General features: G+C 42.7%; 1 protein-coding gene across 14 annotated transcripts in view; it reads right to left on the bottom strand.

The window, feature by feature from the left end:
* Window positions 1-27,886, bottom strand: part of LOC106582358 (CLIP-associating protein 1-B) — a 146,951-nt gene that overhangs the window by 42,923 nt on the left and 76,142 nt on the right. For all 14 annotated transcript variants that reach the window (XM_082967170.1, XM_014165393.3, XM_082967172.1 and 11 more), the window contains exons 9-14: window positions 2,624-2,847; window positions 2,434-2,526; window positions 2,163-2,308; window positions 668-803; window positions 355-425; window positions 186-245 (exon numbers count right to left, since the gene is read on the bottom strand). In XM_082967170.1, coding sequence (XP_082823296.1) covers window positions 186-245; window positions 355-425; window positions 668-803; window positions 2,163-2,308; window positions 2,434-2,526; window positions 2,624-2,847 — 730 coding nt within the window. The remainder of the gene's footprint in view (window positions 1-185; window positions 246-354; window positions 426-667; window positions 804-2,162; window positions 2,309-2,433; window positions 2,527-2,623; window positions 2,848-27,886) is intronic.

Genomic DNA, 27,886 nt, shown 5'->3' on the forward strand with positions numbered 1-27,886 from the left:
TCTGCAGGGTTGTCGTGGCAACCATGGGGGATGCTTCGTGGAGAGTCTGATGGTGAGGGCTCACTCCAGGCCTCCAGAATCATCAATTTAACTAGCAAAGACCAGGGATCATCAGTGGTTCGTGTTCATGTCCTGGATAAATACAGTATTAGCATGCAGTTTATCCTGAAAGGGTGTGTGTTTACCTCTCCAGTGTGTGTGTCTGCCACTCCAGTAATAACAGCTCTAGGAACTCATAACTGCGCCTGGAGAGAGAAGACATGATGAGAATGAACACATTTATAAGGGAAACCTCAGGAAAGGATAGAAGATGTTCACACCAAATCATTTCACAGAGGATCTTTGAGTCTTTACCGTCTGACGGCCACTGATTTGGACGTGCAGTTACTAGTGATGATTGGGATGAGACGTGAGTAGTGTGTATGCTGGAAGAAAGAGGAGGAGGTCCCAGAGGTCTTCAGATACAGGTTATTTCACACCTCCCAGTGTCTTAACAACACATTTCACAACCAGATATCAGTCATACTGAGTAATAAATACATCAGGAAATGATTCATTTTCTGTTTGACACAGTAGCTAATGCATGAATCCCACTCATCCAATGTGATTCAACCCCTGACGTACAGTATATGAATGTCTGCATGTACAGTTTGTGTGCAGTACTCACCCTGAGGATGAGACGTATGGCTGCCATGCCAGACGTGGCCATCACCTTGGCACTGTTGGGCACCAGGTTGAGCAGTGTGGGCATCAGGGTCTCTGCACAGTGGTCAAACTTGTTGCCCATTAGCGTGGACAGGTATCTGAAGAGGGGAGGGGAGAGATTGAACCCATACAGCAAATCAATATCAATCAAAGATGTTAAATCTCCTCAGAAACATTTGATTTAAGGTACTGGAACTTATACTGAACAAGAATATAAATGCAACATGCAACAATTTCAAAGATTTTGCTGAGTTACAGTTCATATAAGGAAATCAGACAATTGAAATAAATGAATCAGGCCCTAATCTATGGATTTCACATGACTGGGCAGGGGCGCAATCATGGGTGGGCCTGGGAGGGCATAGGCCTACCCACTTGGGAGCCAGGCTGACCCATTGGGGAGCCATGCTCAGCCAATCAGAATTCGTTTTTCCCTACAAAAGGGCTTTATTACAGACAGAAATACTCCTCAGCCCCCCGAAGATCCCACTGGTGAAGAAGCCGGATGTGGAGGTCCTGGGCTGGCGTGGTTACACATGATCTGCGGTTGTTAGGCCGGTTGGACATATTGTCAAATTCTCTAAAACGACATTGCTACCATAAGCCACCTCGGCTTATGGTAGAGAAATGAACATTCAATTCTCTGGCAATTGCTCTGGTGGGCATTCCTTCAGTCAGTATGCTAATTGCACACTACCTCAACTTGAGACATCTGTGGCATTGTGTCGTGTGACAAAACTGCACATTTTAGAGTGGCCTTTTATTGTCACCAGCACAAGGTGCATGTTTGTAAGTAATGATCATACTGTTTAATCAGCTTCTTGATATGCTACACCTGTCAGGTGGATGGATTATTTTGACAAAGGATGAAATGCTCACCAACAGGGATGTAAACAAGCCTTTTGTGAATATGGACAATTTCTGGGATCTTTTACTTCATCTCATGAAATATGGGACCAATACTTTACATGATGCGTTTATATTTTTGTTCAGTGTAGATATGGAGCAGAAGTAGTAGCAGACTACAAAATGAATGACATTTTATTTTCGTGTCAAATCGCCAATTGGCAACCCATCCCTTATGGGATTAATTGACACATAAACAAACATTACAATAATTCAAGTTGTCCAGACTCAGAGTTGTTAACTGTCAGTCAGTGATGTGCTCCTAATGTGGTAGTGATGAGGTGCAACAGAGCGGAGAGTCAAGATACACATTTAAGGTTGATGGATTTATAAACTGGGCCAGGTGGGACGAGTAGCTTCCCTCCCTCCCTTTGATGTCGTCACTTTACTGAGCTGCTACATATCTAACCACTGCCTCTGGTCAGCCTTACTCAACCGCTCTGCGATAGCAGCTTCTGGAACAGATAGCTTCAACAGTGTAGCTAACTCTACTTGGCATAGAAGTGGAAGAGAGAGGTTGAAAGATGGTTAGCGTGTCTGCAGGTCCTTACCCCAGTGTGATGCAGGCCTCTCGTACCACCTGGGACCTCAGGTCTTTAGCCGACAGCTTCAGAGGGGCCTCCAGCAGACGGAGCTGCTGGGGGAAACTATCATACTCCAGCGCTCCAGCCAGGAGCAGAGAACGCACCTTCTTCAGCTAGACAGAGGAAACACAAACGTTTACGCTACAACCGTAGTTTGACTGTTTATAGGCCAGAATATACAGTACAAGGTGCTGAGATGGTCATGCAGACATTGATCATTAGTGGTTGTGGTCCTTACAGCGATGACTCGGTGCTCCCAGTCGTTTTTGTCATCAGACAGCACCTCCCGGACCTTGGAGAGGTTGTCCTCCATCTCTCTGTTGGAGTGGATCTGGAGAGGAGAGGAAAGGGAAGACAGGAGTCAGACTGGGGTTGACGGCAATTTAAACTGTAAACACACAGACAGAACCACTATCTGTGCATGTTACCTGGATAGTAGGAACCTCTTCAAAAGCCTTGATGAAGTCCTCCTCATCTACTGCTCCTGCAGCAGCATCTTTAGCAGAGATCTTGCCGGGTCCGGTGGCAGAGCTGGGCCTGCGGACAGAAGCTGCAGCTACAGTCCTCCGCCCACTGGGGGGCGCCTTGGAGGACGATGCAGAGGAGCAGGACCGGCCCCCATCCACAGAGTCCTCATCATCAAAGTTCTTATCTGCCAGGGGAGAGAGGAGAGGAGTGGCATTAATCCAGTTTTAAATTATATAATCTCTGCATTGGTGACCACCATGTTCATTAGGACACACCTTAGGGAAACAAAAACAAGCATTTTATATTGGACAGCTAGCCTAGTATGTTCCAGTTTCACTGCTGTTTCCTCGACCCTGTTGTTTGGGGTGAGAGTGTGCGTGCTGTAACCCACCCATCTGCCATGCTGGGTGTAGCTCATTTCATCTGGATTGTCACTGTTACATGAATACAAGCCGTTCTGTCACCTCTACAATTCTCCGGTTCACACGAAGGATTATGAATGAAGGGAAAATATGATCCTGGAGAGATGCCTGGAGCCAACATTATTTCACAGAAAGCTATGTGAGAGAACGGTAATGTACTCCTCAGCAGGAAGACAAACTACACACGATAAAACATTTTTTTTCTTAGGAGGGATTCATACAATAAAAATAGCTAATCAAAGCCTGTTCAAAGGTTGTGTCCCTATCACCATAGTAACGTTGGTGGATAATTATGAAAGACAGCAAAACAAGACACCATTCAGACAACCAGACCGATATCTCCATAAACAAAGCAACAGGCAGGCACACGGAGAGAAACGCCCCGCTCACAGCTCAGTCTTCCCCCACCCATCCTCCTCACAACACTCCATTCCTCCACCAGACTGCTAACCTGTAATTACCATCAAACCAGTATATATCTACTAAGAGAGAGAGCGAGAGAGAGAGAGAGAAGAATTTGAGAAAGGCAGATCAATTGGGGAAAAGAGAGGAGGGAAAAAAACATCGGGAGAGATGTCGGTAGGTAGTGTGAGAGGAATAGAGAGAGAGACACACCACATAAAGAGAATATATTATAAATAGCATCTGGTTCTTACAGGCACAGATCTTCTTACACACCAGCTTCCTCAGCATCATGATCTATAGCACGCGCTCTAAAGTAATTCCTCACCACGCTTCTGCATCAACAGTGTGTGTGTGTGTGTGTGTGTGTGTGGTGTGTGTGTGTGTGTGTGTGTGTGTGTGTGTGTGTGTGTCTGCGTGACGCGTGCCTTTGTAAGGGAGCTTGTGCAGCTCTGCGATGACAGTGCTAGACCAGCTTCCCCCTTAAACCCTTCTGTCCAAGGGCTAGCTGTCAAACACAGTTGTGTGTGTGTGTGTGTGTAGCAGGAGGATGCTGGCAGTTCCTGCATTGCCAGCCTGGTGTGACATGTCCTTAGGGACATTGGTTGTCCACCACAGAGGGAGGGGAGGGGCCAGCACCTGTGATGTCACCTCTGATCAATCATTGTTTATTCAGGGTGTTGCTGGAGGAAAAAACAAAAGGAACCTAGCCTGGTGGTCATTGGCCCAGGACATAAACACAGTTTATAGTCCCACTACTGTTACTTACACTGCATTACGCATATTCATGAAATATATGTATGAATACGTATGTAAATGAATTCATATTTTTACTGTGTTTGGCACGGCACGTCACACCATAACACTAGCATACCTCAACATTGTGTTGGCTTTATTTTCCCCTGCACCGTGTCTAGCATGCTGTCAAACTATCTCAGTGAAAACCGTCACTAGCTCACCCACTCAGAGTTAAGAAAGCTTTTGTTCCAACATAACAAAAGCATAAAATCAATTCTGCTTTGCCTCATGCAAGCTGCTGAAATGATACATAGTTTGCCTCGAGTCTCCCTGCTCTAGCATCCATCTACCCTTAGCTTATATGCAGGAAGGTGTAAAACATAAAGCACATACTGGTATTAGAAAACATCCCTCTCATGTTTGTATGCATACTCACACAGCAGTGCTTTATTACACTGATCAAGAGTAAAGTTATGGCCCCTTAGCGCTCTAGTGTACTGTTAGTTATTTATGTGTGGTGTGTCTAGCATTATCACTGTGAGATAATAGTCAATACAGTGATGACTGAGGTTAGCATTATTGTACCAAAGAAACAGAGATGGGACTGCAGCCTGTGAAAAGCATGTGAAAAGGCTCATTCAACAGCATCTATCTTACTGACGGCACACTTTCCATTTGCTTTGCACTGAGGCTAGCAGCATCAGGATACCAGAGAGACAGGGAGGAGACTGCAGTATGTGGGATGAGTAAATGTCAACTTTATTCAACAGCATCCATCTCATTAATTGAACACCTTCAAATCAGTTTTTCCCTGATCGTTAAATGACACGGAGAGTTTCAGACATAGTTAGAACAAGATAGATAGAACTGTTCTATATCTATGGTCTTAGAGTACTGAAAGAATAGCCTGAGACAAACTCCATGATCATGTTCAGAGAACCCACCCAAATACCATCTCTAAACACGATTTACCTTCAGTTTATTGATTGCAGCAGTTACAGCAGCACTTAATCAAACACCGACACAAAAATGTCTTGAGCTGATTTATACACACATAGGGAGCCATTAACACAGCGGGCGGATGGACGGACACACACACACACACACACACACACACACACACACACACACACACACACACACACACACACACGTCCTCCCTGGGGGCAGTAGTTAGGTCGTTAGCTGTGTGTCTGTAGCCTGTGGCAGAGCAGGGGCCGTGTTAGTAATCCACATCATCATCTAACTCCATGACATCCTGCCTGCTCTGCCCTCAGCCTGCTCTGCTCTCAGCCTGCTCTACCCTTCAGCCTGCTCTACCCTCAGCCTGCTCTGGCCTCAGCCTGCTCTGCCCTCAGCCTGCTCTGCCCTCAGCCTGCTCTACCCTCAGCCTGCTCTGCCCTCAGCCTGCTCTGCCCTCAGCCTGCTCTGCCCTCAGCCTGCTCTACCCTCAGCCTGCTCTACCCTCAGCCTGCTCTGCCCTTCAGCCTGCTCTGCCCTCAGCCTGCTCTGCCTAGTGATATGATTACTGTAAACTGGACTGTCCTGTTCTACATGTAGGCTACTCTGTGACTATGCATTATATGACCTATTTCTTGAGCTGAATGCTCAAAGTCATGGACACTGGTCAATGACTGTATGGCGGATTGGTAGGGAAAGACAGGTAAGACCATCAGTGACTTGTCCTTGATGATAGAGGAGGAATAACTGTGGCTCAGTTGGTAGAGCATGGTGTTTGCAACGCCAGGGTTGTGGGTTCGATTCCCACGGGGGGCCAGTACACAACAACAAAAAAGAAATGCATGAAATAAAATATATGCATTCACTACTGTAAGTCGCTCTGGATAAGAGCGTCTGCTAAATGACTAAAATGTAAATGATAATATGGGTGATGTCATGGAGAGGTTGTCCTCTCTGGCGCCCTCTGCTGGTGGAAGTGAAACTGCATTGTCTGCCCCATAGAGACATTCACATCATTGTATGGCCCTATCTAGTTCACAGGAAGTTGTCTGACTGTAGTCTACATCCTTCAGGAAGTTTAACAGTTCAAGTGTCCCCTGACCGACACAGATTCTCTTGCCAACTAAAACCTCTGCAGGACTGCCATTGACTGCTGCTAGAGTTGCTCTATAAAGCAATATTATGTAGGAAACTGCTAGCTAGAGCTAGACAAGTACATGGAAGAGAAAAGAAGCCATACGTGACAGCACAGGAGGACTGATATAGGTCAGTACTCAGGCTTCAGGAATGTTACTGAAACAATGCACTGCCGCCAAACTCAAAGATCAAGGAGAGAACAGAAAAACAAAAAAAATGGATCTGTACCTCTGTGGAACAGAACAGTAACTTGGTGATATTCTATATACTGAGAAATGCACTAAGGGTCATTATTGCGGTTTCAGGATTATTATAAGGACAAACACTTACTGACAAATTCACTAGGGGAGAATGCCATTAACAGAATACACACTACCTAATCTGTCCACTAGACGCTGAAGCACCCTGTGTGCTGCACAGGTTGGCATTTATTGGGATGACTCATGTACTGGAGGCAGCTCTGCAGGGTAGTCACTAGCTGGCACAGCCACAAAGTCATAAAATCTGCTAACCACATGCCTAACCTTAAATTAAAGGAAAGATTCACCCATTCTGAATGTTATATTGTTTTGGTGCATTTATGAGCAATGTTATATTGTTTACCAGGGTAAATATTTGTGGTGTATCTGAGCTATTGCCGTTCAAGCAGACAGACATTTTGTCCGTTATGACGTAGCATTGCAATAAAGCTGCTCTCGCGATATTGGAAGTTAATAAGAATGTGCCTTTTAGATTGCAAAAACATCTATTATACATTTCAATACTGGCCAATGTCATAACACGGGAGGTTGTCTTATCCTGAATGAGCCAATGATCATATTTCTGCGATATTCCTACCTTGAGAAATGTGTAATTTAACAGGGTCCACCACATTTCTCCTATTAGTCAGCCTCTTCAGTCCAGGATGCATTGCATAGTGCCGTTGCATGGCCGTTGAGAATGTCAGACTCCACTCTGCAAGGCACATCAGTCTGCAGTTTGAACATGGTGAGATTGTAGACACCTACATTGATAGTGCAGTTTGTTTAGGCGATTTCACAGCTAACTAGCTACTTCATATGCTGATATTGACTTTGGTATTACTGTATGTTGCTATGTTTGCTAGCTAGCAATAGAGAAAGCATTGCATTGTGGGTTTTTATTAGTCGACTTGAGCTGCAACAGATTTCCACAATGTTTTTCACATGTTGCTACCAACCTTTATTATAATGACAAAATGAAACATTTGTTCACAAAAAAACATTGTTGTCACATATTACTGTTATTTAACATTGTAAATTATAGGAATTGGTGGTTTTGGGTGGATCTTTCCTTTAAGAACAATTTTGACTTTGAAATTGGCCCATCTAGTGGAAATTGCTCAGCTCTGCCTCCAGGAAAAGATTTATCCCAATAAACCTGTGTGTGCTGCATGCGCAAGTGGCTGCAGAGCAGATGAGTCCTCATTTCACTCCACAGTCAGCAGCATCCTAACTGCGTGGCAGGCAGCACTGGTAATCCCTGGGCCACAGATTTATATTTTGTGGATTTCTTCGGCTCAGGCGATGCTTTTCTCATGTCCGTTCTAAGCCGGAGGGTGAGAAAGAATGGACTCTGACACAAAGTATTTTCTTCAGTTCCTTCCATGCAAGTTTCTCCTGTCCTGACTGATTCAGGCTCCAGGGGTTCTGAGGACCCAGCTAATCTGGGAGGAGATAGCCTGGTACCAGATCTGTCTAAGGCTGGGGGGAAGAGCATTGCTGCACTGAGTGTCAATCTGTTTTCAACAACTAGTTCCTCCAGCACTGTCCTGGTCTGTCTGTCTGTGAGCCTGTCACTCTAGTCAGCAGTTTACATAAATCAGAGGGCTTCAGGCGAGGCTGATGTTCAGCACAATGTCATTAGTGATCTCTCATTATGCTGATGCCTATAAGAGCAAACAGGGACCGCTCAGACAAAACACACACCCCATCCCTCGCTCACTCTGAGACACGCATACGCACAGGCGGACACACACAGGCGCGCGCGCTAAATAATAATAATAACCATTACTAAAGCAATTGACAATGTTCTGCTTCCCTATAATCCCTAAGGGATTTAAATCCATGTGAATCTAACGTTGGGAAAAGGAGAGAAAGAGAGCTCACGCTTACTTGGTATCGTTCCTTGACAGCCCGCTATGGGGGAGTTCACTGTTGCCATGGTAAAATAACCATAGAAAGGCTTAAGTGGCAGATCAGGTTCAAGACTCTCTTCCCATTGGTTGCTCATGTGTCAAGGAGGGTCAAAGATCATCTACCTGGTCAGTCAGCTACGCTCTTCAGGCTTTTAAATGAGAGATCTCTGATTACTGAATGTAGGATGAAAAGCCGATCTTTCCACAGTGCTTGAAAGGCTCTGTTAATTAAAACTGATCTGCTTTGCTACGTAATAAGACAGCCAACAAAGCAAAAATATTTTACACACAGAGGGGAAAGTGTGTCCCTAAGGAGCCACCATAACAGTGGGATCTCTCATACTTTACGGGCAGTGGCGACTGGCTCCATGTTTGCCAGGGTGAGCAGACAGAAATCAGAGACAGAAAATGAGCAAAGAGTCAGTATTAAGTGTGGCCAAGTGTTCGGTAAATGTTGAGTGTTGTAAACAAAGGCAAGAATGTGGTGAAGTAATGGGCTGGCTCTCACCATAAAGTACTACATCCCCCTCTGGTAAAGGCAAAACAAAGTGAAAGCCTCTAGCATTAAGTGAACTGTCAGGAGTTAGGCCTAACCTATTGATCAGAGTACGAAAGGACAGAGGCATCACAGAGGTAGACAGAGGTAGACAGAGGTAGACAGACAGACTGGGGATTTAGAACAGAGCCTGCAGTAGCATCCTAACAGTGAAGGTTAGTGGAAGTGCTTCAGTCAGACACTTAGTTATGTCTTCAACTCTAGACAGACGGTTTATTCTGAGCCATGACGTTTGTAAAAATCCTATAACAAACCAGATATAAAGCCTAGGCCAAGCAGCACAAAAACGTCTGCCCCTATATAGTGCACTACTTTTGAACAGGGCCATATGGTCAACCATAGTGCATACGATGAATAGGATGCCATGTGGGACTCTCACTAAATGTTTGGGTTCAGAGTCAAGACTCTGCTGCTGTGACAAATGGGACAATAAAGGCCAGATCTGAAAGGGGAAAAAACACAGGCAGTTGTAAAATGCCATAAACAAAAAACATTTTTGGGGAAATGTTATCACAGCATAGACACACATTTGTACTGAGACACACAGCTGAGAGCCGGGCTCTGGGCTGTTTCAGAGAGAAAAAGTAAGTTTCTATACGACTTCATTATAACAAAACAAACAGAGGTCAGCTCCTCAGTAGTCTCTCTCTGTCTTTCTAGAGGAGCATATAGTTAGTTCTTAATGAAGAGTCAATCAAAGGTTGAGATAAAAGACAGCAGCCATCTGTCAGTGAGGAAATCCACTCAGCAGGCTGAAGGGCAATGTCAGTTAATTGAACACTGATGGAACTTTGAGATATCCCCCCCGTCTATGGCAAGACAGACAGTGACAGACATACATCTTAAATTTTACGAAAATTCTCAGCAACAAAAGAGTGATCAAATTAAGATCCTACATCTGTATCTTCTGAATCATTTGTCTCTTGTGCACCATAACAGCATTACTTTCCCTCTATCTCAAGGAAAATAAACATGACTCTGTTCTCTATCTGTAGGAGTCAGTGGCAGTAGAGCATAGTGAAACTGAGTAAGGGATAATCAACGAGGGGCTATGCAATCTATGGAAAATAATGAACGGCATGTGCAAAATAGTTGGGAAGAGATTTTTGATGTACTGATTCCGTGGTACAGGGTGTATGAGTTGATATATAAAACAACGCAAGATTCAAGACTTCGTGCTTTTCAACTAAAATTATTATATAGAATTTTTGCCACCAACAAAATGTTGAATATTTGGGGCATAAAATCATCAAAGCTCTGCAGATTTTGTTGTGAGGATACAGAATCAATAGACCATTTATTTTGGTATTGTCCTCAGTTAGCCTGTTTCTGGTATCAGGTTCAGGAATGGCTGAAAATGCATAGCATTGATCTAAAATTGACCCTAGAAATAGTACTGTTAGGAGATCTGGAGAGACCGGGTCAGTCAATTACTAATATACTAATACTCTTAGTAAAAGTATTTATCTTCAACACGCAATCTGTAGCTTCTATTCGATTAGATAGATTGAAATTGTACGTTAAGCATCACAGCAAAGTTGAAAGATATGTGTTGCGTAGAAACATGAAGTGGGTGGCCAGCAGAGATAGATGGGATGGGCTGAGGGAAGCTGAGGGTTGGTATGTGGAATTGGAGACAAGTGGGAGTGGAGTTGCTGTGTGAGAGAGAGAATGATGGTCAAAAGATAAAGGGAAAAAAAGTCTAAATAAAAGATAATAAAAGTACATTTGAATGACACTAAGTGGCAGTGTTTTTACAACTAATGCCGGTTTGCCTGAGGCTGATGCCGTGCAGGTGTTTGTACACATGCATATACACACACTCTCATTCAAATAAACACATACAACAACACACGCATACATGTAATAGTGCCAGACACGCACACAAACATATAAAGTAGGCATTGCTGTTATGATTTCAGTGGTCCTTGATGTCCTTTGTTTAAAATGTATTATTATTATTTAAAAACAATTGCATTGTTGTATGCTGTTTTCTTCTGTCTTTTCCTTTTTTCTCTTGAGTTCATTCTCTTGGTTGTTGGTGCATTGGGGGGGTTCTTGGGGGTGGGGAATGGAATTAATTGTATTTTTTCTTTTTTTTCTTGGGGGGGCTGTGGGAGGGTCTCAAATGGTTGAGGGACAGCTATTGGGGAACTGTGGGGGGATCTTGGAGGGTTCGGGTTTCACTAGATTGTGATCATGAAAAAGGAAACTATGACATATATTTTATATCACCATCATGCACACGCACCCTCACATAAGGATGGCTCTGTTGCAGAAAGACTGATACATGTTTGATAGTGTCTTGATGCTGTAGTGTTTGTCCTTCATGTTCTAATACTTTAATGTTACCCCTTCCTTGTGTTTTTTGTAATAAATAAAAATAAAAATAAATTAAATTAATAAACGGCATGTGGGTCAGTGGCGGTTCTAGACAATTTCAACTTGGGGGGCCAAGCTGGGGCCAGTTACATTAGACGTTATTGTTGTCATATCGTTTTCTTCACCGCATTGCAGGCATTAGCAGGCAAAAGACCATGTCCATAATCATCATTGTTGCCACTGTCTAATAACGGATGTAAAAAAAAGAACGATAGCAAAAATTAGTTATGTAAAAATTATTTCATACTCCACATTTAGGGGGGCCACAAGTGGGTCCAAAATTGTTGTCACAGGGGCACTGCCCTCCCCCCCAGAACCGCCAGTGATGTGGGTTCCATGACCCGCTAGCGGAGTGGAACTGACCTTCCACAGGGTTGCATGATTTTCCAGAGAACGCATTGAGCCTCGATTTGATTATGCCTTTCATACCATAGCTATAATTTAGAACATTTGACACTAGAAATTGTTTCGTTTTCCGGTAGAAATGTGTTCAACATCCACTGAAATAGCTAGCAAGTTTACTAGATAGCTACAGTAGTTGCCGTGGTAACCAAACAAACAGACCTTTCTAGTTTAGCTCACCAAACCATCAGTCCTAGCTTGCCATAATGAAAAAAGAATTCAACAATGGCAATAATGTTTTAAATCATTTTTTTTCCTCCAAATCTGCTAAAACATAGAACATGTAAGAATGAACTATATATCTAATATCCGAAACTATATCTAATTCCAAACTGCTATCACAGATTAAAACGATCAATTTCCGGTGGATTGACAATGGATCCCCGTTTAAAGTATTCTTTTTTTTATATTAAACTATCCAATTTTATCCTCCAGAAGAGGTAGAATATATATTACAGCAAATAATATGTACTAATAGAAGATAAACCAATTTTATTGGAGAGAATGTATAAGAACGGTATCATGTTTATGAATGGCATTGTAAACAACCAATTCGTCTGGGCATATGGAGATGTATGCTGAATACAAAATTATAACCTACTCATGGCAGCTCTGCCACAAAAATGGAAAAGGCAATTATTTAAGAGAAAAGAATGAATTGATTTGTCTGACACCAATTAAAAATCATAAATGGCTTAAAATTACTAATATAAATCAAAGTTTTACTTACATCAAGAGAGTTGACAACTATGCTGCATAAAATTCAAGATAGTTGGGAACAGATTTTCAATGTCTGAACTGATATCTGTGCTGCAATAGTCTATGTGCCGGTGGGCTAGGGTCAGTCTGTTACATCTGGTGTAATTCTCCTGTCTTATCCGGTGTCATGTGTGAATTTAAGTATGCTCCCTCTAATTCTCTCCCTCCCCTCCTGGAGGACCTGAGCCCTAGGATCATGCCTCAGGACTACCTGGCCTGATGACTCCTGGCTGTCCCCAGTCCACCTGGTCGTGCTGCTGCTCCAGTTTCAACTGATCTGCCTGTGGCTATGGAACCCTGACCTGTTCACCGGACGTGTTAATTTATCCCGCACATGCTGTTTTCGATTCTCTCTCTCTCTCTCTCTCTCTCTACTTCACCTGCTGTCTCGGCCTCTGATTGCTTGGCTATGAAAAGCCAACTGACATTTACTCCTGAGGTACTGACCTGTTGCACCCTCTACAAACACTGTGATTATTATTTGACCCTGCTGGTCATCTATGAACGTTTGAACATATTGAAGAACAATCTGGCCTTAATGGCCATGTACTCTTATAATCTCCATCCCGGCACAGCCAGAAGAGGACTGGCCACCCCTCAGAGCCTGGTTCCTCTAGGTTTCTTGCTAGGTTCCTGCCTTTCTAGGGAGTTTTTCCTATAATATCAGTGTGCGGTTGAACCTGCAAACTGTATTGCTATTGCTGGAGGATTTGAAGGACCATAGTCAGTCAATAGGAAATATCATTGTCGTGCTCTTGGGTACATTTTTATTTTGGGGGCAATTTCGTCAGAAATGTTGCAGATAGGGAGGTTCAAGTCCCTAGTGAGACACCATAGGAGAATGGAGGGGTGTATTGGGAGAAGAAATGGTAGAATGATGATTTATTGGGAAAGATGGGTTGATCTGTGCCTGTCTGAAGGGTGGAATTGATGAGTGTTGGAATTATTATGTACAACATTTCAGGGCAAGCACACCCACTGACCAAAACACCCATCTGCATTGTATTGTTGTTGTTTAAAAAATATAAGAAAAAAAATATATATATATATATATTTTTTTTCTTATATTTTGGTGTATATATACTGAGTGTACAAAACATTAAGAACACACATACACAATCTATGTCTCAACTGTGTCAAGGCTTAAAAATCCTTATTTAACCTGTCTCCTCCCCTTCATGTACACTGATTGAAGTGGATTTGACAAGTGACATCAATAAGGGATCATAGCTTTCATCTGGATTCACCTGGTCAGTCGGTCATGGAAAGAGCAGGTGTTCTTCACGTTTTGTACACTCAATTTTGTAGTAATTTTAGCCATTGAATACTATTGTGCAAATATACTGTGAGTTATAGGAAAATAATGCACGCTCTAGAATGTCCTTCAAGCCAATCAGAAAGGTGTATTCAACATTGCCATGGTATAATGACATTTAATAGGCAGTTCATGTGTCTGTCTCAGAACTCCAATAGTTAATGTATCTGACTCAGGGCTTCATTTAGTTCTGATGGGAGAGAGAGCAGAGAGAAGGAAATTAGGCTGTATCTGAAACCATTTCCTCTGAGCAGGAACGAGCTGCAACAAACACTCAAACCGGACAGTTTTATCTCAATGTCTTCATTCAAAGGGGTGGCAGGTAGCCTAGTGGTTAGAGCGTTGGACTAATAACGGAAAGGTTGCAAGATCGAATCCCCAAGCTGACAAGGTGAAAATCTGTTGTTCTGCCCCTGAACAAGGCAGTTAACCCAATGTTGCTAGGCCGTCATTGAAAATAAGAATTTGTTCTTAACTGACTTGCCTAGTTAAATAAAGGTAAAAAAAAGACTCAATCATGGACACTCTTACTGACAGTTGTGGCCGCTTTGCGTGATGTATTGTCTCTACCTTCTTTCCCTTTGTGCTGTTGTCTGTGCCCAATAATGTTTGTACCCTGTTTTGTGCTGCTACCATGTTGTTGTCATGTTGTGTTTCTACCATGTTGTGTTGTCATGTTTTGCTGCCTTGCTATGTTGTCGTCTTAGGTCTCTCTTTATGTAGTGTTGTCTCTCTTGTCGTGATGTGTGTTTTGTCCTATATTTGTGGGTGTTTTTTGTACCAGCCCCGTCCCCGCAGGAGGACTTTAGCCTTTTGGTAGGCCGTCATTGTAAATATAAATTTGTTCTCAACTGTGTCATGACGTTGCCCTCTTTGGACACTGCGGGCACCATCCCCCGACCTCTATACTTCTGACACCAGGCTCTGTAAGAGCAGTCGTAAATTCCTACGAGGAGACCCTCTCCTCATGGCCCCAGTATAGAGAGAACAAAGGAGTTCTTCCACCTCACAGAACTGGAGAACTGAACGACATTTATGTTCTGGAGAAGGAATAAAAGATCGGTGATCTGGAGAAGGAATAAAAGATCGGTGAAGAATCCAGCAACGAACTGGTCCGTTTGGTACAATTTTGTGAAACTCATGAGAGACAATACAGCCACATTACCATAATCATATTATAGAAGAGTCTCAGGTATGAGACTTACATCTAAATGATTGTATAAAATTAATGAATAAGGATGGAACTGTTTGTGAAATTGTGTAATGTGATTTTGGACTGTTTAATGAAGGAAACTCCAATTCCCTTTGGAGTCTTAACTAAATCTGAGGACCGCCCATGAGCACAGTTATGGTCTGGCGTCATGGGACAGGCCCTTTTCTGCTCTTCCGAATAAAACCATCGCCGATGGTTTTCTATCACCAGACTGAGCTTACCTCAATTACGAGATGGCTAAAGGTTGGAGACCATGCATTTCTCTTGATGAACTTTTAACCATACCACGTGGTTAAACTCTTAGGCTATCGATACCGACAGAATAAGAACAAGTCTTTGATATTAATTACTAGTTTGTAGCTAGGAATTCGGTATCATTGAACGCGAAGACCAACAACCGCCGAAAACATCTATCCTATAACGACATTAATGAATGTCACTGAACTACCCATTCTAACCACGACAGAGAGAGAGAGGACGGACAGACTCTCCAACAGAAAGAAACTTTTCAACAGAGATCCCGACGACACACTGAGCGTAAATAAATATATTGATTGCAATTGTTCCCGAATGAGTGAGCGTTCATGTGCAAAGGGTTAGCATTTCAATTGTTATAATTATCAACTCTGTAGTGTCTTCTCAGCTGACCCCAACCCCCTTTTGTCTAACAAGCCGCCATGCCGGTTTAGCCCACTAGGGCACATTCCTCTATCATTTCTTTGTAACCATATCTACTGTTTGTTATGCATTTCTGTGAATTACTTAGTTAGTAAAATAATAATGAATTAATTCAAAGACTAATTGATATGATATTAAAATATCTGAAAGTTATATTAGGAAAATTATAACTTTGTAATCTGAATATTTTCCTTGGTGCCCCGACTTCCTAGTTAATTACAGTTACACGATTAATCAGTTTAATCGCGTAATAATAGAGTTATTTGATAAATATGTCTTCAGTTTTAATGATGCCAAAGACACGACAACTGACTTGCCTAGTTAAATAAAGGTTAAATATCTAAATAAAAAAGCAGGCAGACAGGCAGCAGAGTGAAGAACAGAGAGAGAGAGCTTTGACTGCTACGGTTAGAACTGTACTAGCAGCATAAAGCAAAGGCTTGTTTAGCATTTGAGATGTTTTCTCACACGTGAGCTGGGGAATGTGGAATATGTGGTGGGCCAACACCCCCATCATATAAACACTGTGCTGAAGCTGAGAGAAATTGAGAAGATCAACAATGTTCAACAACAGACAACAACACACGTGAATGACAAAAACTCTCTGAAGAACAGATTAGTAGGCCAAATAAAAACCCAGTTGGTAACATGCACTGACTCTTTTTTCCTGATGGGTGGCAAACCTTCAGTAAAGCTTTGGCAGAGCCGGCCATGCCCTGGCAAGAAGGTCCTGCACACCCTAACACAGACCTCAAAGACATCCATTCATTCATTACTAGGTCCACGTGGGCAGACAGCTATTCACATAATACACTTGGTTGGCATCCTCATGGACAAAGTTAGAAGTGGACAAAAGGGACAGTCAGAGAGTTTGTTTATCGTCACTGATTTCAGTCTCTCTGTCCCTCTAATCAAAAACATCTTACATCATTCAAGATCCATCTAATCAAAACAAACATTTTTTTATCTTCTTATCTAATCAACAACATTCATGTCTGTATTTATGTATCACATTTCCCAACAACAGTGATGGGGAGTCATTGAGAGTGTACAGATGTAGGATCTTAATTAGCCAGTTTGCTACAGCAGGAAAATAATCCTGAAATGTGAATTATGTGGATTATCATTAATGGACATTTTTGTAAGGGAAAATCAAGTCTGAAATGTTAAATTAAACTTACAAAGCCTTTTTAAACATCAATTATACTACAAGTTTTAAATGTCCTGCAGTGGGTGATCAAATTAAGATACTACATCTGTACAACCATAAATTGATAGTTTGAATTAACAGAGCTTTAACTATACTGCATCACTGTCGTTTAACTCCCTACTATCCCCTTGGACAAGTAGGCTACTGCTGGTACTACAGTAGCCCTTAGCTTCCCTTACATATCTAGCTCTGGCATTTGGCCTTAATGTTCGCAAGTGGATGAATGGGTAAAGGTTATTCTTACCAGGCCTCTGGTGTTATGTCCATCCTTCACACACACAGCTGTCCAGGATCAAGTTAAGTACACCCCGTCACCAGCCCTACTCTGCCCCAGTGACCAGCACTGGAATGGTACTCTGCCAGTGACTGTAATGGTTTCCTAAAGGTACATTATTAATAATGTGTGTGTGTTTTGTGTGCGATGTGTGTGTCTGAGAGAGAGCTGCTGCTGCCCTGTCAGTCACAAACAAGTCAGTCCAGTCACCCTACCTCTCAACCATCCAAGAGTGTGTGTGCGCATCAGTGTTTCCTCTGGAAAATGTGTTAGCTTTGGGGTAAAAGTTAGCGGGGGTGGGGGTCCCCCCTATTTTGGTGGCTTCCGGTGTCCTCCCCCCAAAACAAAATATGTATAAGTTCTGAAAAGCTTGGTTCTGGTGACTTTTTAAAAGGAAAAAACTCAAATAAACCATCTAAAATCTAATTTCCACCCCCAGAAATGAGTTCAATAACATATTGGTAAAATGATTATCGTATACAGGATGCAATTTAAAGTTGAGTGCTGCAGCTATCTAAAGAAACACAACAGAGACCTTTCTGATATAAAAAAAAGTTTATCTGGACAGAACAGAGGAACATTTGACTGAACATGAATTAGAGTCCACTAATTCATGTCCATCACAAAAGAAGGGCTTTGGAAATCTCTTTCCAGGTTCTGACAAAAACCTAGTTCTAACATAGTTTACAGCCTTTGTCAGAGCACTTTATTCTTCTGGGCTTTTGGAAAAGATTTCCAACGCCCTCCTGTAATTGAGCTCCCTGATGGCAGGGCAGTTGATGGAGAGCCGCATGCAGGTGGATATATGCTCTCCCTGCAGTCTGTTCCTCAAGTCTGTTTGACCTGCAATAACAGAAAGAATAATAAGAGAAGGGAGAGGGACAAAGAGGATGTACTCTCACATTTAAATGTTCTTACTTGTTTCATTGCAGAGAAGTCCCTCACAATTAACATATAAGACACTGGTATAGTCAGTGCGATTGCTGCCAGCTGACTAAGGCAGGGGTAGACTGCCCCCACTCACCAAACTGCAAGGCTAGCTTTGTCATTGCTGTCAGCTGGTCCAATCCCTGAAATACATGAAAAACTAAAAAATGTACAAGATTAAAGAAGAGCCAACAGTCGTAGTTCAACAGGGAAAAGAGTTGGGCAACACTGGCCTAAAATGTTCTTCAAAAGATTGTCATACTCATGCCATACCTTCAATTTTCCAACTCGCACATGTTGCTTGTAAGAGGGCCACTCTTGTAGCACAGCAGCCTCTGACGCTTGTAAGAACTGCCTGGAGAGGAGGGTCAGGTTAAAGGTGCTAATCCTCTCACTAGAGAACGCCGCCTGAGGTCCCAACATACTGAAGGCCCCCAGAATCTACAGGTCTTGGAACCTCTGGTCTAGGCTGTCCTGGAGGCCAACAAGATATGGATCCATGACTAAATTACAGCACAAAATGGAAAATAAGAGATTAATAGCTGTTAGTTTTAAATTATCCAACACACGTGATGTAACATTGGTTTCATCACAGCATTTGAAAACAAGTTTTTACCTCCTCTCTGAGCCGGGCCTAGAATTGCTCCCTGGTCTTCTCCACCTGGCCTCCTCTCCCTCTCTTCCTCCAGACCCATTGGGTCATCGAGGTCCTGGTGGAGTTGGCTCAGAAATAAACACATAATGCTGTAGACTAGTATAGACTAAATATGCACAAACATTTTTAGCCCTTAGACTAATTAAAGGAAATTTGACAAACCATGTGGTGTATTATATAGCCACAGCTTCAGTCTGTACATTTTAAACCCCTTTAAATCCCATCTGGATTGCCGGTGGTGCGCACTTGGCCTTACTCCTCTCTCCTCTCCTTTTATCTACTCCTCTTTCTTCTCCTTCTCTCTGCTCTCCTCTCTCCTTCCATCTCCCTTGCTGGCTCTCTCCTTTCCTCTGCTCCATTCTGTCCCTCATGCATCCCTACCTCACTCCCGGGATTCCGCCTCTTATCTGTCTAGTAAAGTAAGCCATACACTTGTTATAAAAATGATAGCTTAAGCTTTTAAAGAGTTAGCTAACAAAATAAAGTTTGTCCCTGCTCCCCCTTTCTCTTTCGCTGCTGTGGCTGGAAATATTTAAATAAACTCATCGGAGAAAATAATTATGTAATCGAAGACAGATAAATGTAGCTATCTTGCTTGCACTTGATACAGTTCCAAACGAACTAGCTAGCTAACTTGCTAGACTAGTAACATTAGTTAACCATGTTTCTATCATCAACATACTTGTGGATATTGGATAGATAATTGCTGTTACAATTGTGGCAGCAATATTATAGATCTAAATGATGCTAGCAGAGTTTTTAGGTTATAGCTAGCTTATGTAGTTAACAAGTTGGCTAGCTGACTTTAGTCAAACAAACAAACTAACGTACCTTTCTTGCAGTTCCTCACGCAGGAGCACTCTGAGGTGATTCAAGTGAATTGTGTTTCGCGCCGCAGAGCTTTTGTATCGAGCACTGGTCACTCGCCCACTGGTTGCCTGCCACAGCTCACAGAGCTAAATAACCTTCAGAACTGTGTTGAACCAAGACAGAATATCTATTTACCAAGAAAAGCGAATGTGCTTTACAGAACTGTATTGAAACTATGTTTGGTATAAATAGAATGTTTCTTTTGGTGTGGCGAGAATGATTCTGTCATGGAGCAGCGACACACTTAAATGAACGCAAAGGAAACACAGGTGTGCATGCTATGAGAGAGTAGTTTCTAAAATGTTCCCTCTTGTTTAACATGCCACTGTATAACCAAGATCATTTCACCATAACATGTGACTCGTTTTAGGAAACTAGGCGTATGTCGCACATCACTACTTCACAAGAGATGCGTTTTTTGGCAGAAATGCCTTCTGTAACATGTGAACTTTCATGTGCCTTAATAACAAACTTGTATGCCATCTGTAAATACGAATACAATTTTTAAATTACGAGCCTAGTTGGTTTAGCCACAGAAAGAGACAGGAACCTTCCCGCTAGCCATGATTGGTTGAGATAATAAGTGAGCTGTACATGCCAAGAGATGAGTTCGGATTGGTCTGCCATGTAACACGCTTCTGTCTATAACATGAGCTGGTCAGTATGTGTAGGTAGTCCTTTCTAACGCAACTTTTTTGAAAGATATTACGTAGTAGAACTGCGTAAGTGTTGCTCTCCACTTTCTGGAGTATGGATATCAGTGGAAGTAGAGTATGATAGCTAAGGGGAAGGAGAAAATTCTGGTATTTGATTGCAAATATGCAGACGGAGTCGAAAAGAGAACACACAGAAGGCTGTTGTATTAAACACCTGTCTCCGGATTACATCTTCAAACTATGGGCAACCATGGCATCTGTGATAGAGAGGGAGAAGTGTCCATTCATGTATACGGGTAAGATAGTCTAGCTAGCTACATTTTCAGATATTACACGCATCTAATTTAGTCAGAAAGTTGTTTTCATTTTAAGTTAAAGTGTACTGTTAGCTCTCTCGCTAGCTAATGTTACGTGTATGATGTGTGTAGTTATATTATTCGTATCTCAGAGCCATTTGTATTGCTAGTTATAGCCTAATGTTAACTAGCTAACATTGAAAGTTATGAGTTGCGATTATGGTTCATTGTTTAGCTAGCTAGCTACATGTCTAAACAAAAGACTCCACTATGCAAGTAAACATTTCAATAGAATGTTCATGATGTCACTGCGACAACTGTCGATAGACGTAGATGGTAAATTCGCTCTGGCTATGTACTCCGATTTCAGAGCACTCTCGTCTGAGTGCCAGAGCGCAGAATAACTGATGAATTAACCAACACTCAACACCCACTGAATATGGCCGATGTCAGTAAATGTTGTCAAAAAAAAGTTATTCAATTGTTGCTAGCAGCACATTTGCAATCACCAACGTTAGCCAGTTAGCTTGGGTGGTCCTTGGCCAGAGCATCCAGTGTGCGCTCCGAACGCTCCGAGAGCGAAACGGACGCCCAGAGCACACTCTGAGCACACTTTGGCACTCCAGATTAAATTTACGAACAAACCCGTAGTATAAACCAGCCTTTAGTCTTGAAATCTTTGGTTGTTTAGCACATGGCCTCACATGTGAATCCTTAAAGAGGTGGGTGGGGCTAAGTCTTAAGAGGGTGTGAACGATGTTGAATGGGTGTAGACAAAGAAGAGCTCTCCAGTATGTGCACCAAAACATTCAAGGGCCATTTTCTCAAAAGTGAGGTTACAAGTAACTTTCAAAGCAGAATTACTTTCCTATTGTTCCTCAACTGTATTGTATGATATATCATTTTCCAGCTCTGAGTCTCTACTTTTATCCAATGCAAAAAACAATTTCAAATTTTGCTACATAAGACCGAATTGAGCCGGTCGGTCACATATTGACCAACCCCCTCGGAGCTCCATATCAGCTCTCAGTCACGATATACAGGATGTAGTCTTCCAGGCCAGGGAGAGCCCAGGATCTGTGTGGTTATCTATTGAGTGGCCGTAGCCTAGCGTGTATGACAGAGATAGCTTTTCATTATCAAAAAGCAGCTGGGTGTAAATATGAGGTCAGCTTTTCCTTCTGAATGTCTTCTGCCTCACGCAAAAAGTTATACAGATGTTTCTTGACAGGGCAGAAAGCAGCTTGACCTGATGCATGGCATGCTACTGCCAGCCTCATGCAGACTCCACACACACACACACACACACACACACACACACACACACACACACACACACACACACACACACACAACACACATACACACACACACACACAACAGCTTATGAGCCAGTGGTCAGTGCAGGGCTTTATGAGCCAATGGTGAACCTGGTTAGTACTGCTTCGAGAAAACAGAGTAGAGAAATCAGAGAGCAACATTACCTAAAACCTGCCTTTGTTAGTCATTACAAAATGGCCATCTTGCATGTGCAGTTAAATGCATCACGGTCAGCACTAACTCCTCACTGATTGAACTCTAGTATAGTATATATAAAAGAGCAGCCATTAACAGACTAACACACACCATCTGTGAAGTATTTTTGCTGTGCCCAAATCCACTGTGTGTGTGACACAGCTTGCACCGTGCGATCCTCTGAGTGTGTGATGGGATTAAAAGGCTTTCTTTTGAATCTGAATTCTCTCTGCTGCTCTGCCTCTCCTGCTCTGCCTCTCTCCGTGTTGTTGACCATCTCCTCCCGTTCCTCTTCCGTCCCTTTAACGAGCCTCAACACACACATCATCACAGGAGGCTGCTGAGGGGAGAACGACTCATAATAATGGCCAGAACTACGCAAATGGAATGGTGTCAAACACCTGGAAACCATGTGTTTGATGTATTTGATATGAATTCCACTAATTCAGCTCCAGTCAGAATGATGAGGACAGACAGAGGACCTTGTAGGAGACAAACAGTCTTAAGATTAGCCAACGTACCATAGAACCCCCCAGGATCTAACAACACAATGATGCTTTCTAATCAAAGCACCAGCTGACACATTCTAAACACAGCTTAATTCACAGTGACTTGGCTAGGACCCATTACCCAGACAGAGTTATTCTCCTATATGGCCTTGGCTAGGACCCATTACCCAGACAGAGTTATTCTCCTATATGGTCTTGGCTAGGACCCATTACCCAGACAGAGATATTCTCCTATATGGTCTTGGCTAGGACCCATTACCCAGACAGAGTTATTCTCCTATATGGTCTTGGCTAGGACCCATTACCCAGACAGAGATATTCTCCTATATGGTCTTGGCTAGGACCCATTACCCAGACAGAGTTATTCTCCTATACGTTCCTGTAGAAGAAAATCAAAACACCACCATTTTAGACAGACGTCATAAAGTTTGTGGATAATACAGCCTCCTGTTCTGAAGAGGGAGAGGCACATCTTCGAGGAGACCACAATAAGTGACATTTACCCAGAGTAGACAATGAAGTAAAATACATTTTACTTAAAGTCCCCTCAATAATGCTTGTTGTACAGGATGACTTGAAGTTAAGACAAAGGTACAGTGAGATTGAACAAGCAGGGACCACGCAGCATCTTATCACCAAAACAGTAGAAACCAAAACAGACTCTACTCCAGCCTCACAAAGCAGCAGGCTGACGGGGTGAGAGATTTCTCACATTAAACTGCAGGGAGGCAGAGGCGTGAAATACAACGTTTAATACTCTGTTTGAAATGTCAACAGTATGATATACACTGAGTATACAAACCTATTTCCATGACATAGACTGACCAGGTAATTTCAGGTGAAAGCTATGATACCTTATTGATGTCAGTTGTTAAATCTACTTCAAATCAGTATAGATGAAGGGGAGGAGACAGGCTAAAGAAGGATTTTTAAGCTTTGAGACAACTGAGATATGGATTGTGTACATATGCCATTCAGAGGGTGAATGGGCAAGACAAAAAGTTGAAGTGCCATTTGAACGTGGTGTGGTAGTAAGTGCCAGGCGTACCAGTTTGTGTCAAGAACTGCAAATCTGTTGTGTTTTTCACACTCAACAGTTTCCCATGTGTATCAAGAATGTTCCACCACCCAAAGGACATCCAGCGAACTTGACACAACTGTGGGAAGCATTGGAGTCAACATGGGCCAGCATCCCTGTGGAACACATTCGACACCTTGTAGTCCATGCCCCAATGAATTGAGGCTGTTCTGAGGGCAAAAGGGGTTGCAACTCAATATTAGGAAGGTGTTCCTAATGTTTGGTATACTCAGTGTGTGTGCATGTGTGTAAAAATAAATTAAAAAAAAAAAAAATATATATATATATATATATATATATATATATATATATATACATATATATACATATATATATACATATATATATATATACATATATACATATATATATATATATATACATATATATATATATACATACATATATATACATATATATACATACATACATACACACACACACATACATACACACACACACACACACACACACACACACACACACACACACACATAGTTGAACTTGGATGTTTACAAACACCTTAGCCAAATACATTTAAACTCAACTTTTCACAATTCCTGACATTTAATCCTAGTAATAATTCCCTGTCTTAGGTCAGTTAGGATCACCAATTTATTTTAAGAATGCGACATGTCAGAATAATAGTAGAGAGAATTATTTATTTCAGCTTTTATTTCTTTCATTACATTCTCAGTGGGTCAGATGTTAACATGCACTCAATCAGTATTTGGTAGCATTGCCTTTAAATTGTTTAACTTGGGTCAAACGTTTCAGGTAGCCTTCCACAACCTACCCACAAAAAGTTAGGTGAATTTTGTCCCATTCCTCCTGACAGAGCTGGTGTAACTGAGTCAGGTTTGTAAGCCTCCTTGTTCGCACATGCTTTTTCAGTTCTTCCCACAAATGTTCTATAGGATTGAGGTCAGGGCATTGTTATGGCCACTCCAACACCTTGACTTTGTTGTCCTTAAGCCATTTTTCCCCAACTTTGGAAGTATGCTTGGGGTCATTGTCCATTTGGAAGACCCATTTACGACCAAGCTTTAACTTTCTAACTGATGTCTTGAGATGTTGCTCCAATATATCCACATAATTTCCCTCCCTCATGATGTCATCTATTTTGTGAAGTGCACCAGTCCCTCCTGCAGTAAAGCACTCCCACAACATGATGCTGCTACCCCCGTGCTTCACGGTTGGGAGGGTGTTCTTCGGCTTGCAAGCGTCCCCATTTTTCCTCCAAACATAACGATGGTCATTATGACCAAACAGTTCTATTTTTGTTTCATCAGACCAGAGGATATTTCTCCAAAAAGTACGATCATTGTCCCCATGTGCAGTTGCAAAATGTAGTCTGGCTTTTTTATGGCGGTTTTGGAGCAGTGGCTTCTTCCTTGCTGAGCGGCCTTTCAGGTTATGTCGATATAGGACTTGTTTTACTGTGGATATAGATACTTTTGTACCTGTTTCCACCAGCATCTTCACAAGGTCCTTTGCTGTTGTTCTGGGATTGATTTGCACATTTCGCACCAAAGTACGTTCATCTCTAGGACACAGAACGCATCTCATTCCTGAGCGGTATGACAAAATACCTAGACAAAATAACTAGACAAATCATGAGTTAATATGATTTTCTCTACCTTCCAAATCACTGCCCCCCCCAAGAGCGAGAAACAACCATTTGCCTCTGAGCCCTGTGTGTTCTGCCCTTGACATTAAATAGTCTATTCCATTCGTGCTCTTACCTTCCCCAGTTGTCATAGTGCAAAGCCTTCCTTCCATGCAGAGCAGAGAGAAGAGAGTGAGTGAACAGTCAGGGAGAATGTTGCTTCACATCTGTGTGTGTGTGTCTCTCTCCCTGCACTCCTCTCTCTCTCTCCTCCTGTTCTAGTCTGGTGACTACTGCATCCAATACCGCTGCCATCCCTCTCATTTTACATTTACATTTTAGTCATTTAGCAGATGCTCTTATCCTGAGCAACTTACAGTAGTGAGTGCATACATTTTCATACTTTGTTTTTTGCATACTGGTCTCCCCTGGGAATCGAACCTACAACCCTGGCGTTGCAAGTAGAGGGCTGTGGGTCCGGACAGAGATCATTGCGGCGCGGTCTGCATTTTTCATGATGTGGGCGGTCAGAGTGATGACTTAGGGATGTAAAATGTTGTTGTTCCACAAGGCCTACTTACTGTATTAAAAGCACATCTTTAGAGTTTTTTTTCCCTTTAAATGTTTGACTCTGATCAACATTATTCACAAAAGCTTTAGAGAGTGGGTTGTTAATGCTATTACGCACAATAAAACAGAAAACATCTATTAACTTCTATTAACTATAATATTATTACTGTGTTACGTCTCAGGGTGATTTCATTTACATGAATGATTTGTTGTCTCTTTCAGTAAAGTCCATTGTAATTGTCCTTGAGGGAGAAGTTAGAGTCTGAGGGCATGGAAAACAGTTCCTAAAAGCCGAGCAGTTTGCACAGTTCCCCTCAGCTCAGCCATTCTACCTGTCCTGCAAACAAACACTGTACCCAGTCAGCTAGAATGTGACGGAGTCAGCGAGCCCTTGTCCACGTCACCGCTCTGGTTACACACTGACAGTGGACACTGAAACTGCTACGACAAAAGGCACTGAAACGCACACAAAGATAGCTGTAAATAAGGAATTTGTTTTTTATTTTTAATACATTTGCAAACATTTCTAAAAACCTGTTTTCGTTTTGTCATTATGAGGTATTGTGTGAAGATTGATGAAGAAAACAATTATTTAATACATTTTAGAGTACGGCTGTAAATGTGGAAAAAGTAAAAGGGTCTGAATACATTCCGAATACACTGTACACACACACACACACCACACACACACACACACACACACACGTGAAGGGATTACAGTGAGTCTGATCTGGCTTGGCTACACTGAGGGAATGCAACATCTGAGACCCAGTGGTGGCTGCCCTCCTGTGGGGAAACTCATCCACTCAAGTCCCAGGTTGTCAGTCTGGCCCTCAGGCTTCCTCTCACCCACACACAACCCCACACACAACCCCACACACAGGTGACAGATTTGGAGAGTGGACACAACATGGGCAGGAGACCGCCAGGCCACAATGATGCCAACAGCAAGGGGAGAGAAAGGAGCGGACAGAAAACAAGTTGTGAGAGAGAGGGGGAAGCAAGAAAGCTGGGGAAAGAGTGAGTGAGTGAAAATGGAGGGAGAGAGGAACAGCTTCTAAGCATACAGTTCCTGGCCTCACACATAAAAAACAACAACAACAAACAAACAAACAAATGTGATGCTACATCCATTTAGCCCCATCCCAAATCCAATTCACATTTTCTACAAGTACCTAATCTCAGACAGCACTACCTGCTTCAGGTAGAAACAAGACTCAACTTAAAAAGATAAAAGTAAAGACTATGAGCTCCAGTTGTGTTGTGTGTAATTCCCTCAGCCCAAATAGAAATGTAGCTAAATATCCAGCCTAGAGAGACACACAGAGAGAGACACACGCAGAGAGAGAGAGATACACGCAGAGAGAGAGACACGCGCAGAGAGAGAGACACGCGCAGAGAGAGAGACACGCGCAGAGAGAGACACGCGCAGAGAGAGAGACACGCGCAGAGAGAGAGACACGCGCAGAGAGAGAGACACACGCAGAGAGAGAGACACACGCAGAGAGAGAGACACACGCAGAGAGAGAGACACACGCAGAGAGAGAGACACACGCAGAGAGAGAGACACACGCAGAGAGAGAGACACACGCAGAGAGAGAGACGCGCAGAGAGAGAGACACACGCAGAGAGAGAGACGCACGCAGAGAGAGAGACGCACGCAGAGAGAGAGACGCGCAGAGAGAGAGACGCGCAGAGAGAGAGAGAGAGACACACGCAGAGAGAGACACGCGCAGAGAGAGACACGCGCAGAGAGAGACGCGCAGAGAGAGAGACACGCAGAGAGAGAGACACGCAGAGAGAGAGACGCGCAGAGAGAGACACGCGCAGAGAGAGACACGCGCAGAGAGAGAGAGACACGCGCAGAGAGAGACACACGCAGAGAGAGACACACGCAGAGAGAGACACACGCAGAGAGAGACACGCGCAGAGAGA

Source organism: Salmo salar, chromosome 21 (genome assembly GCF_965601325.2).
Source record: "Salmo salar chromosome 21, fSalSal1, whole genome shotgun sequence".
Classification (NCBI taxonomy): Eukaryota; Metazoa; Chordata; class Actinopteri; order Salmoniformes; family Salmonidae; genus Salmo; species Salmo salar.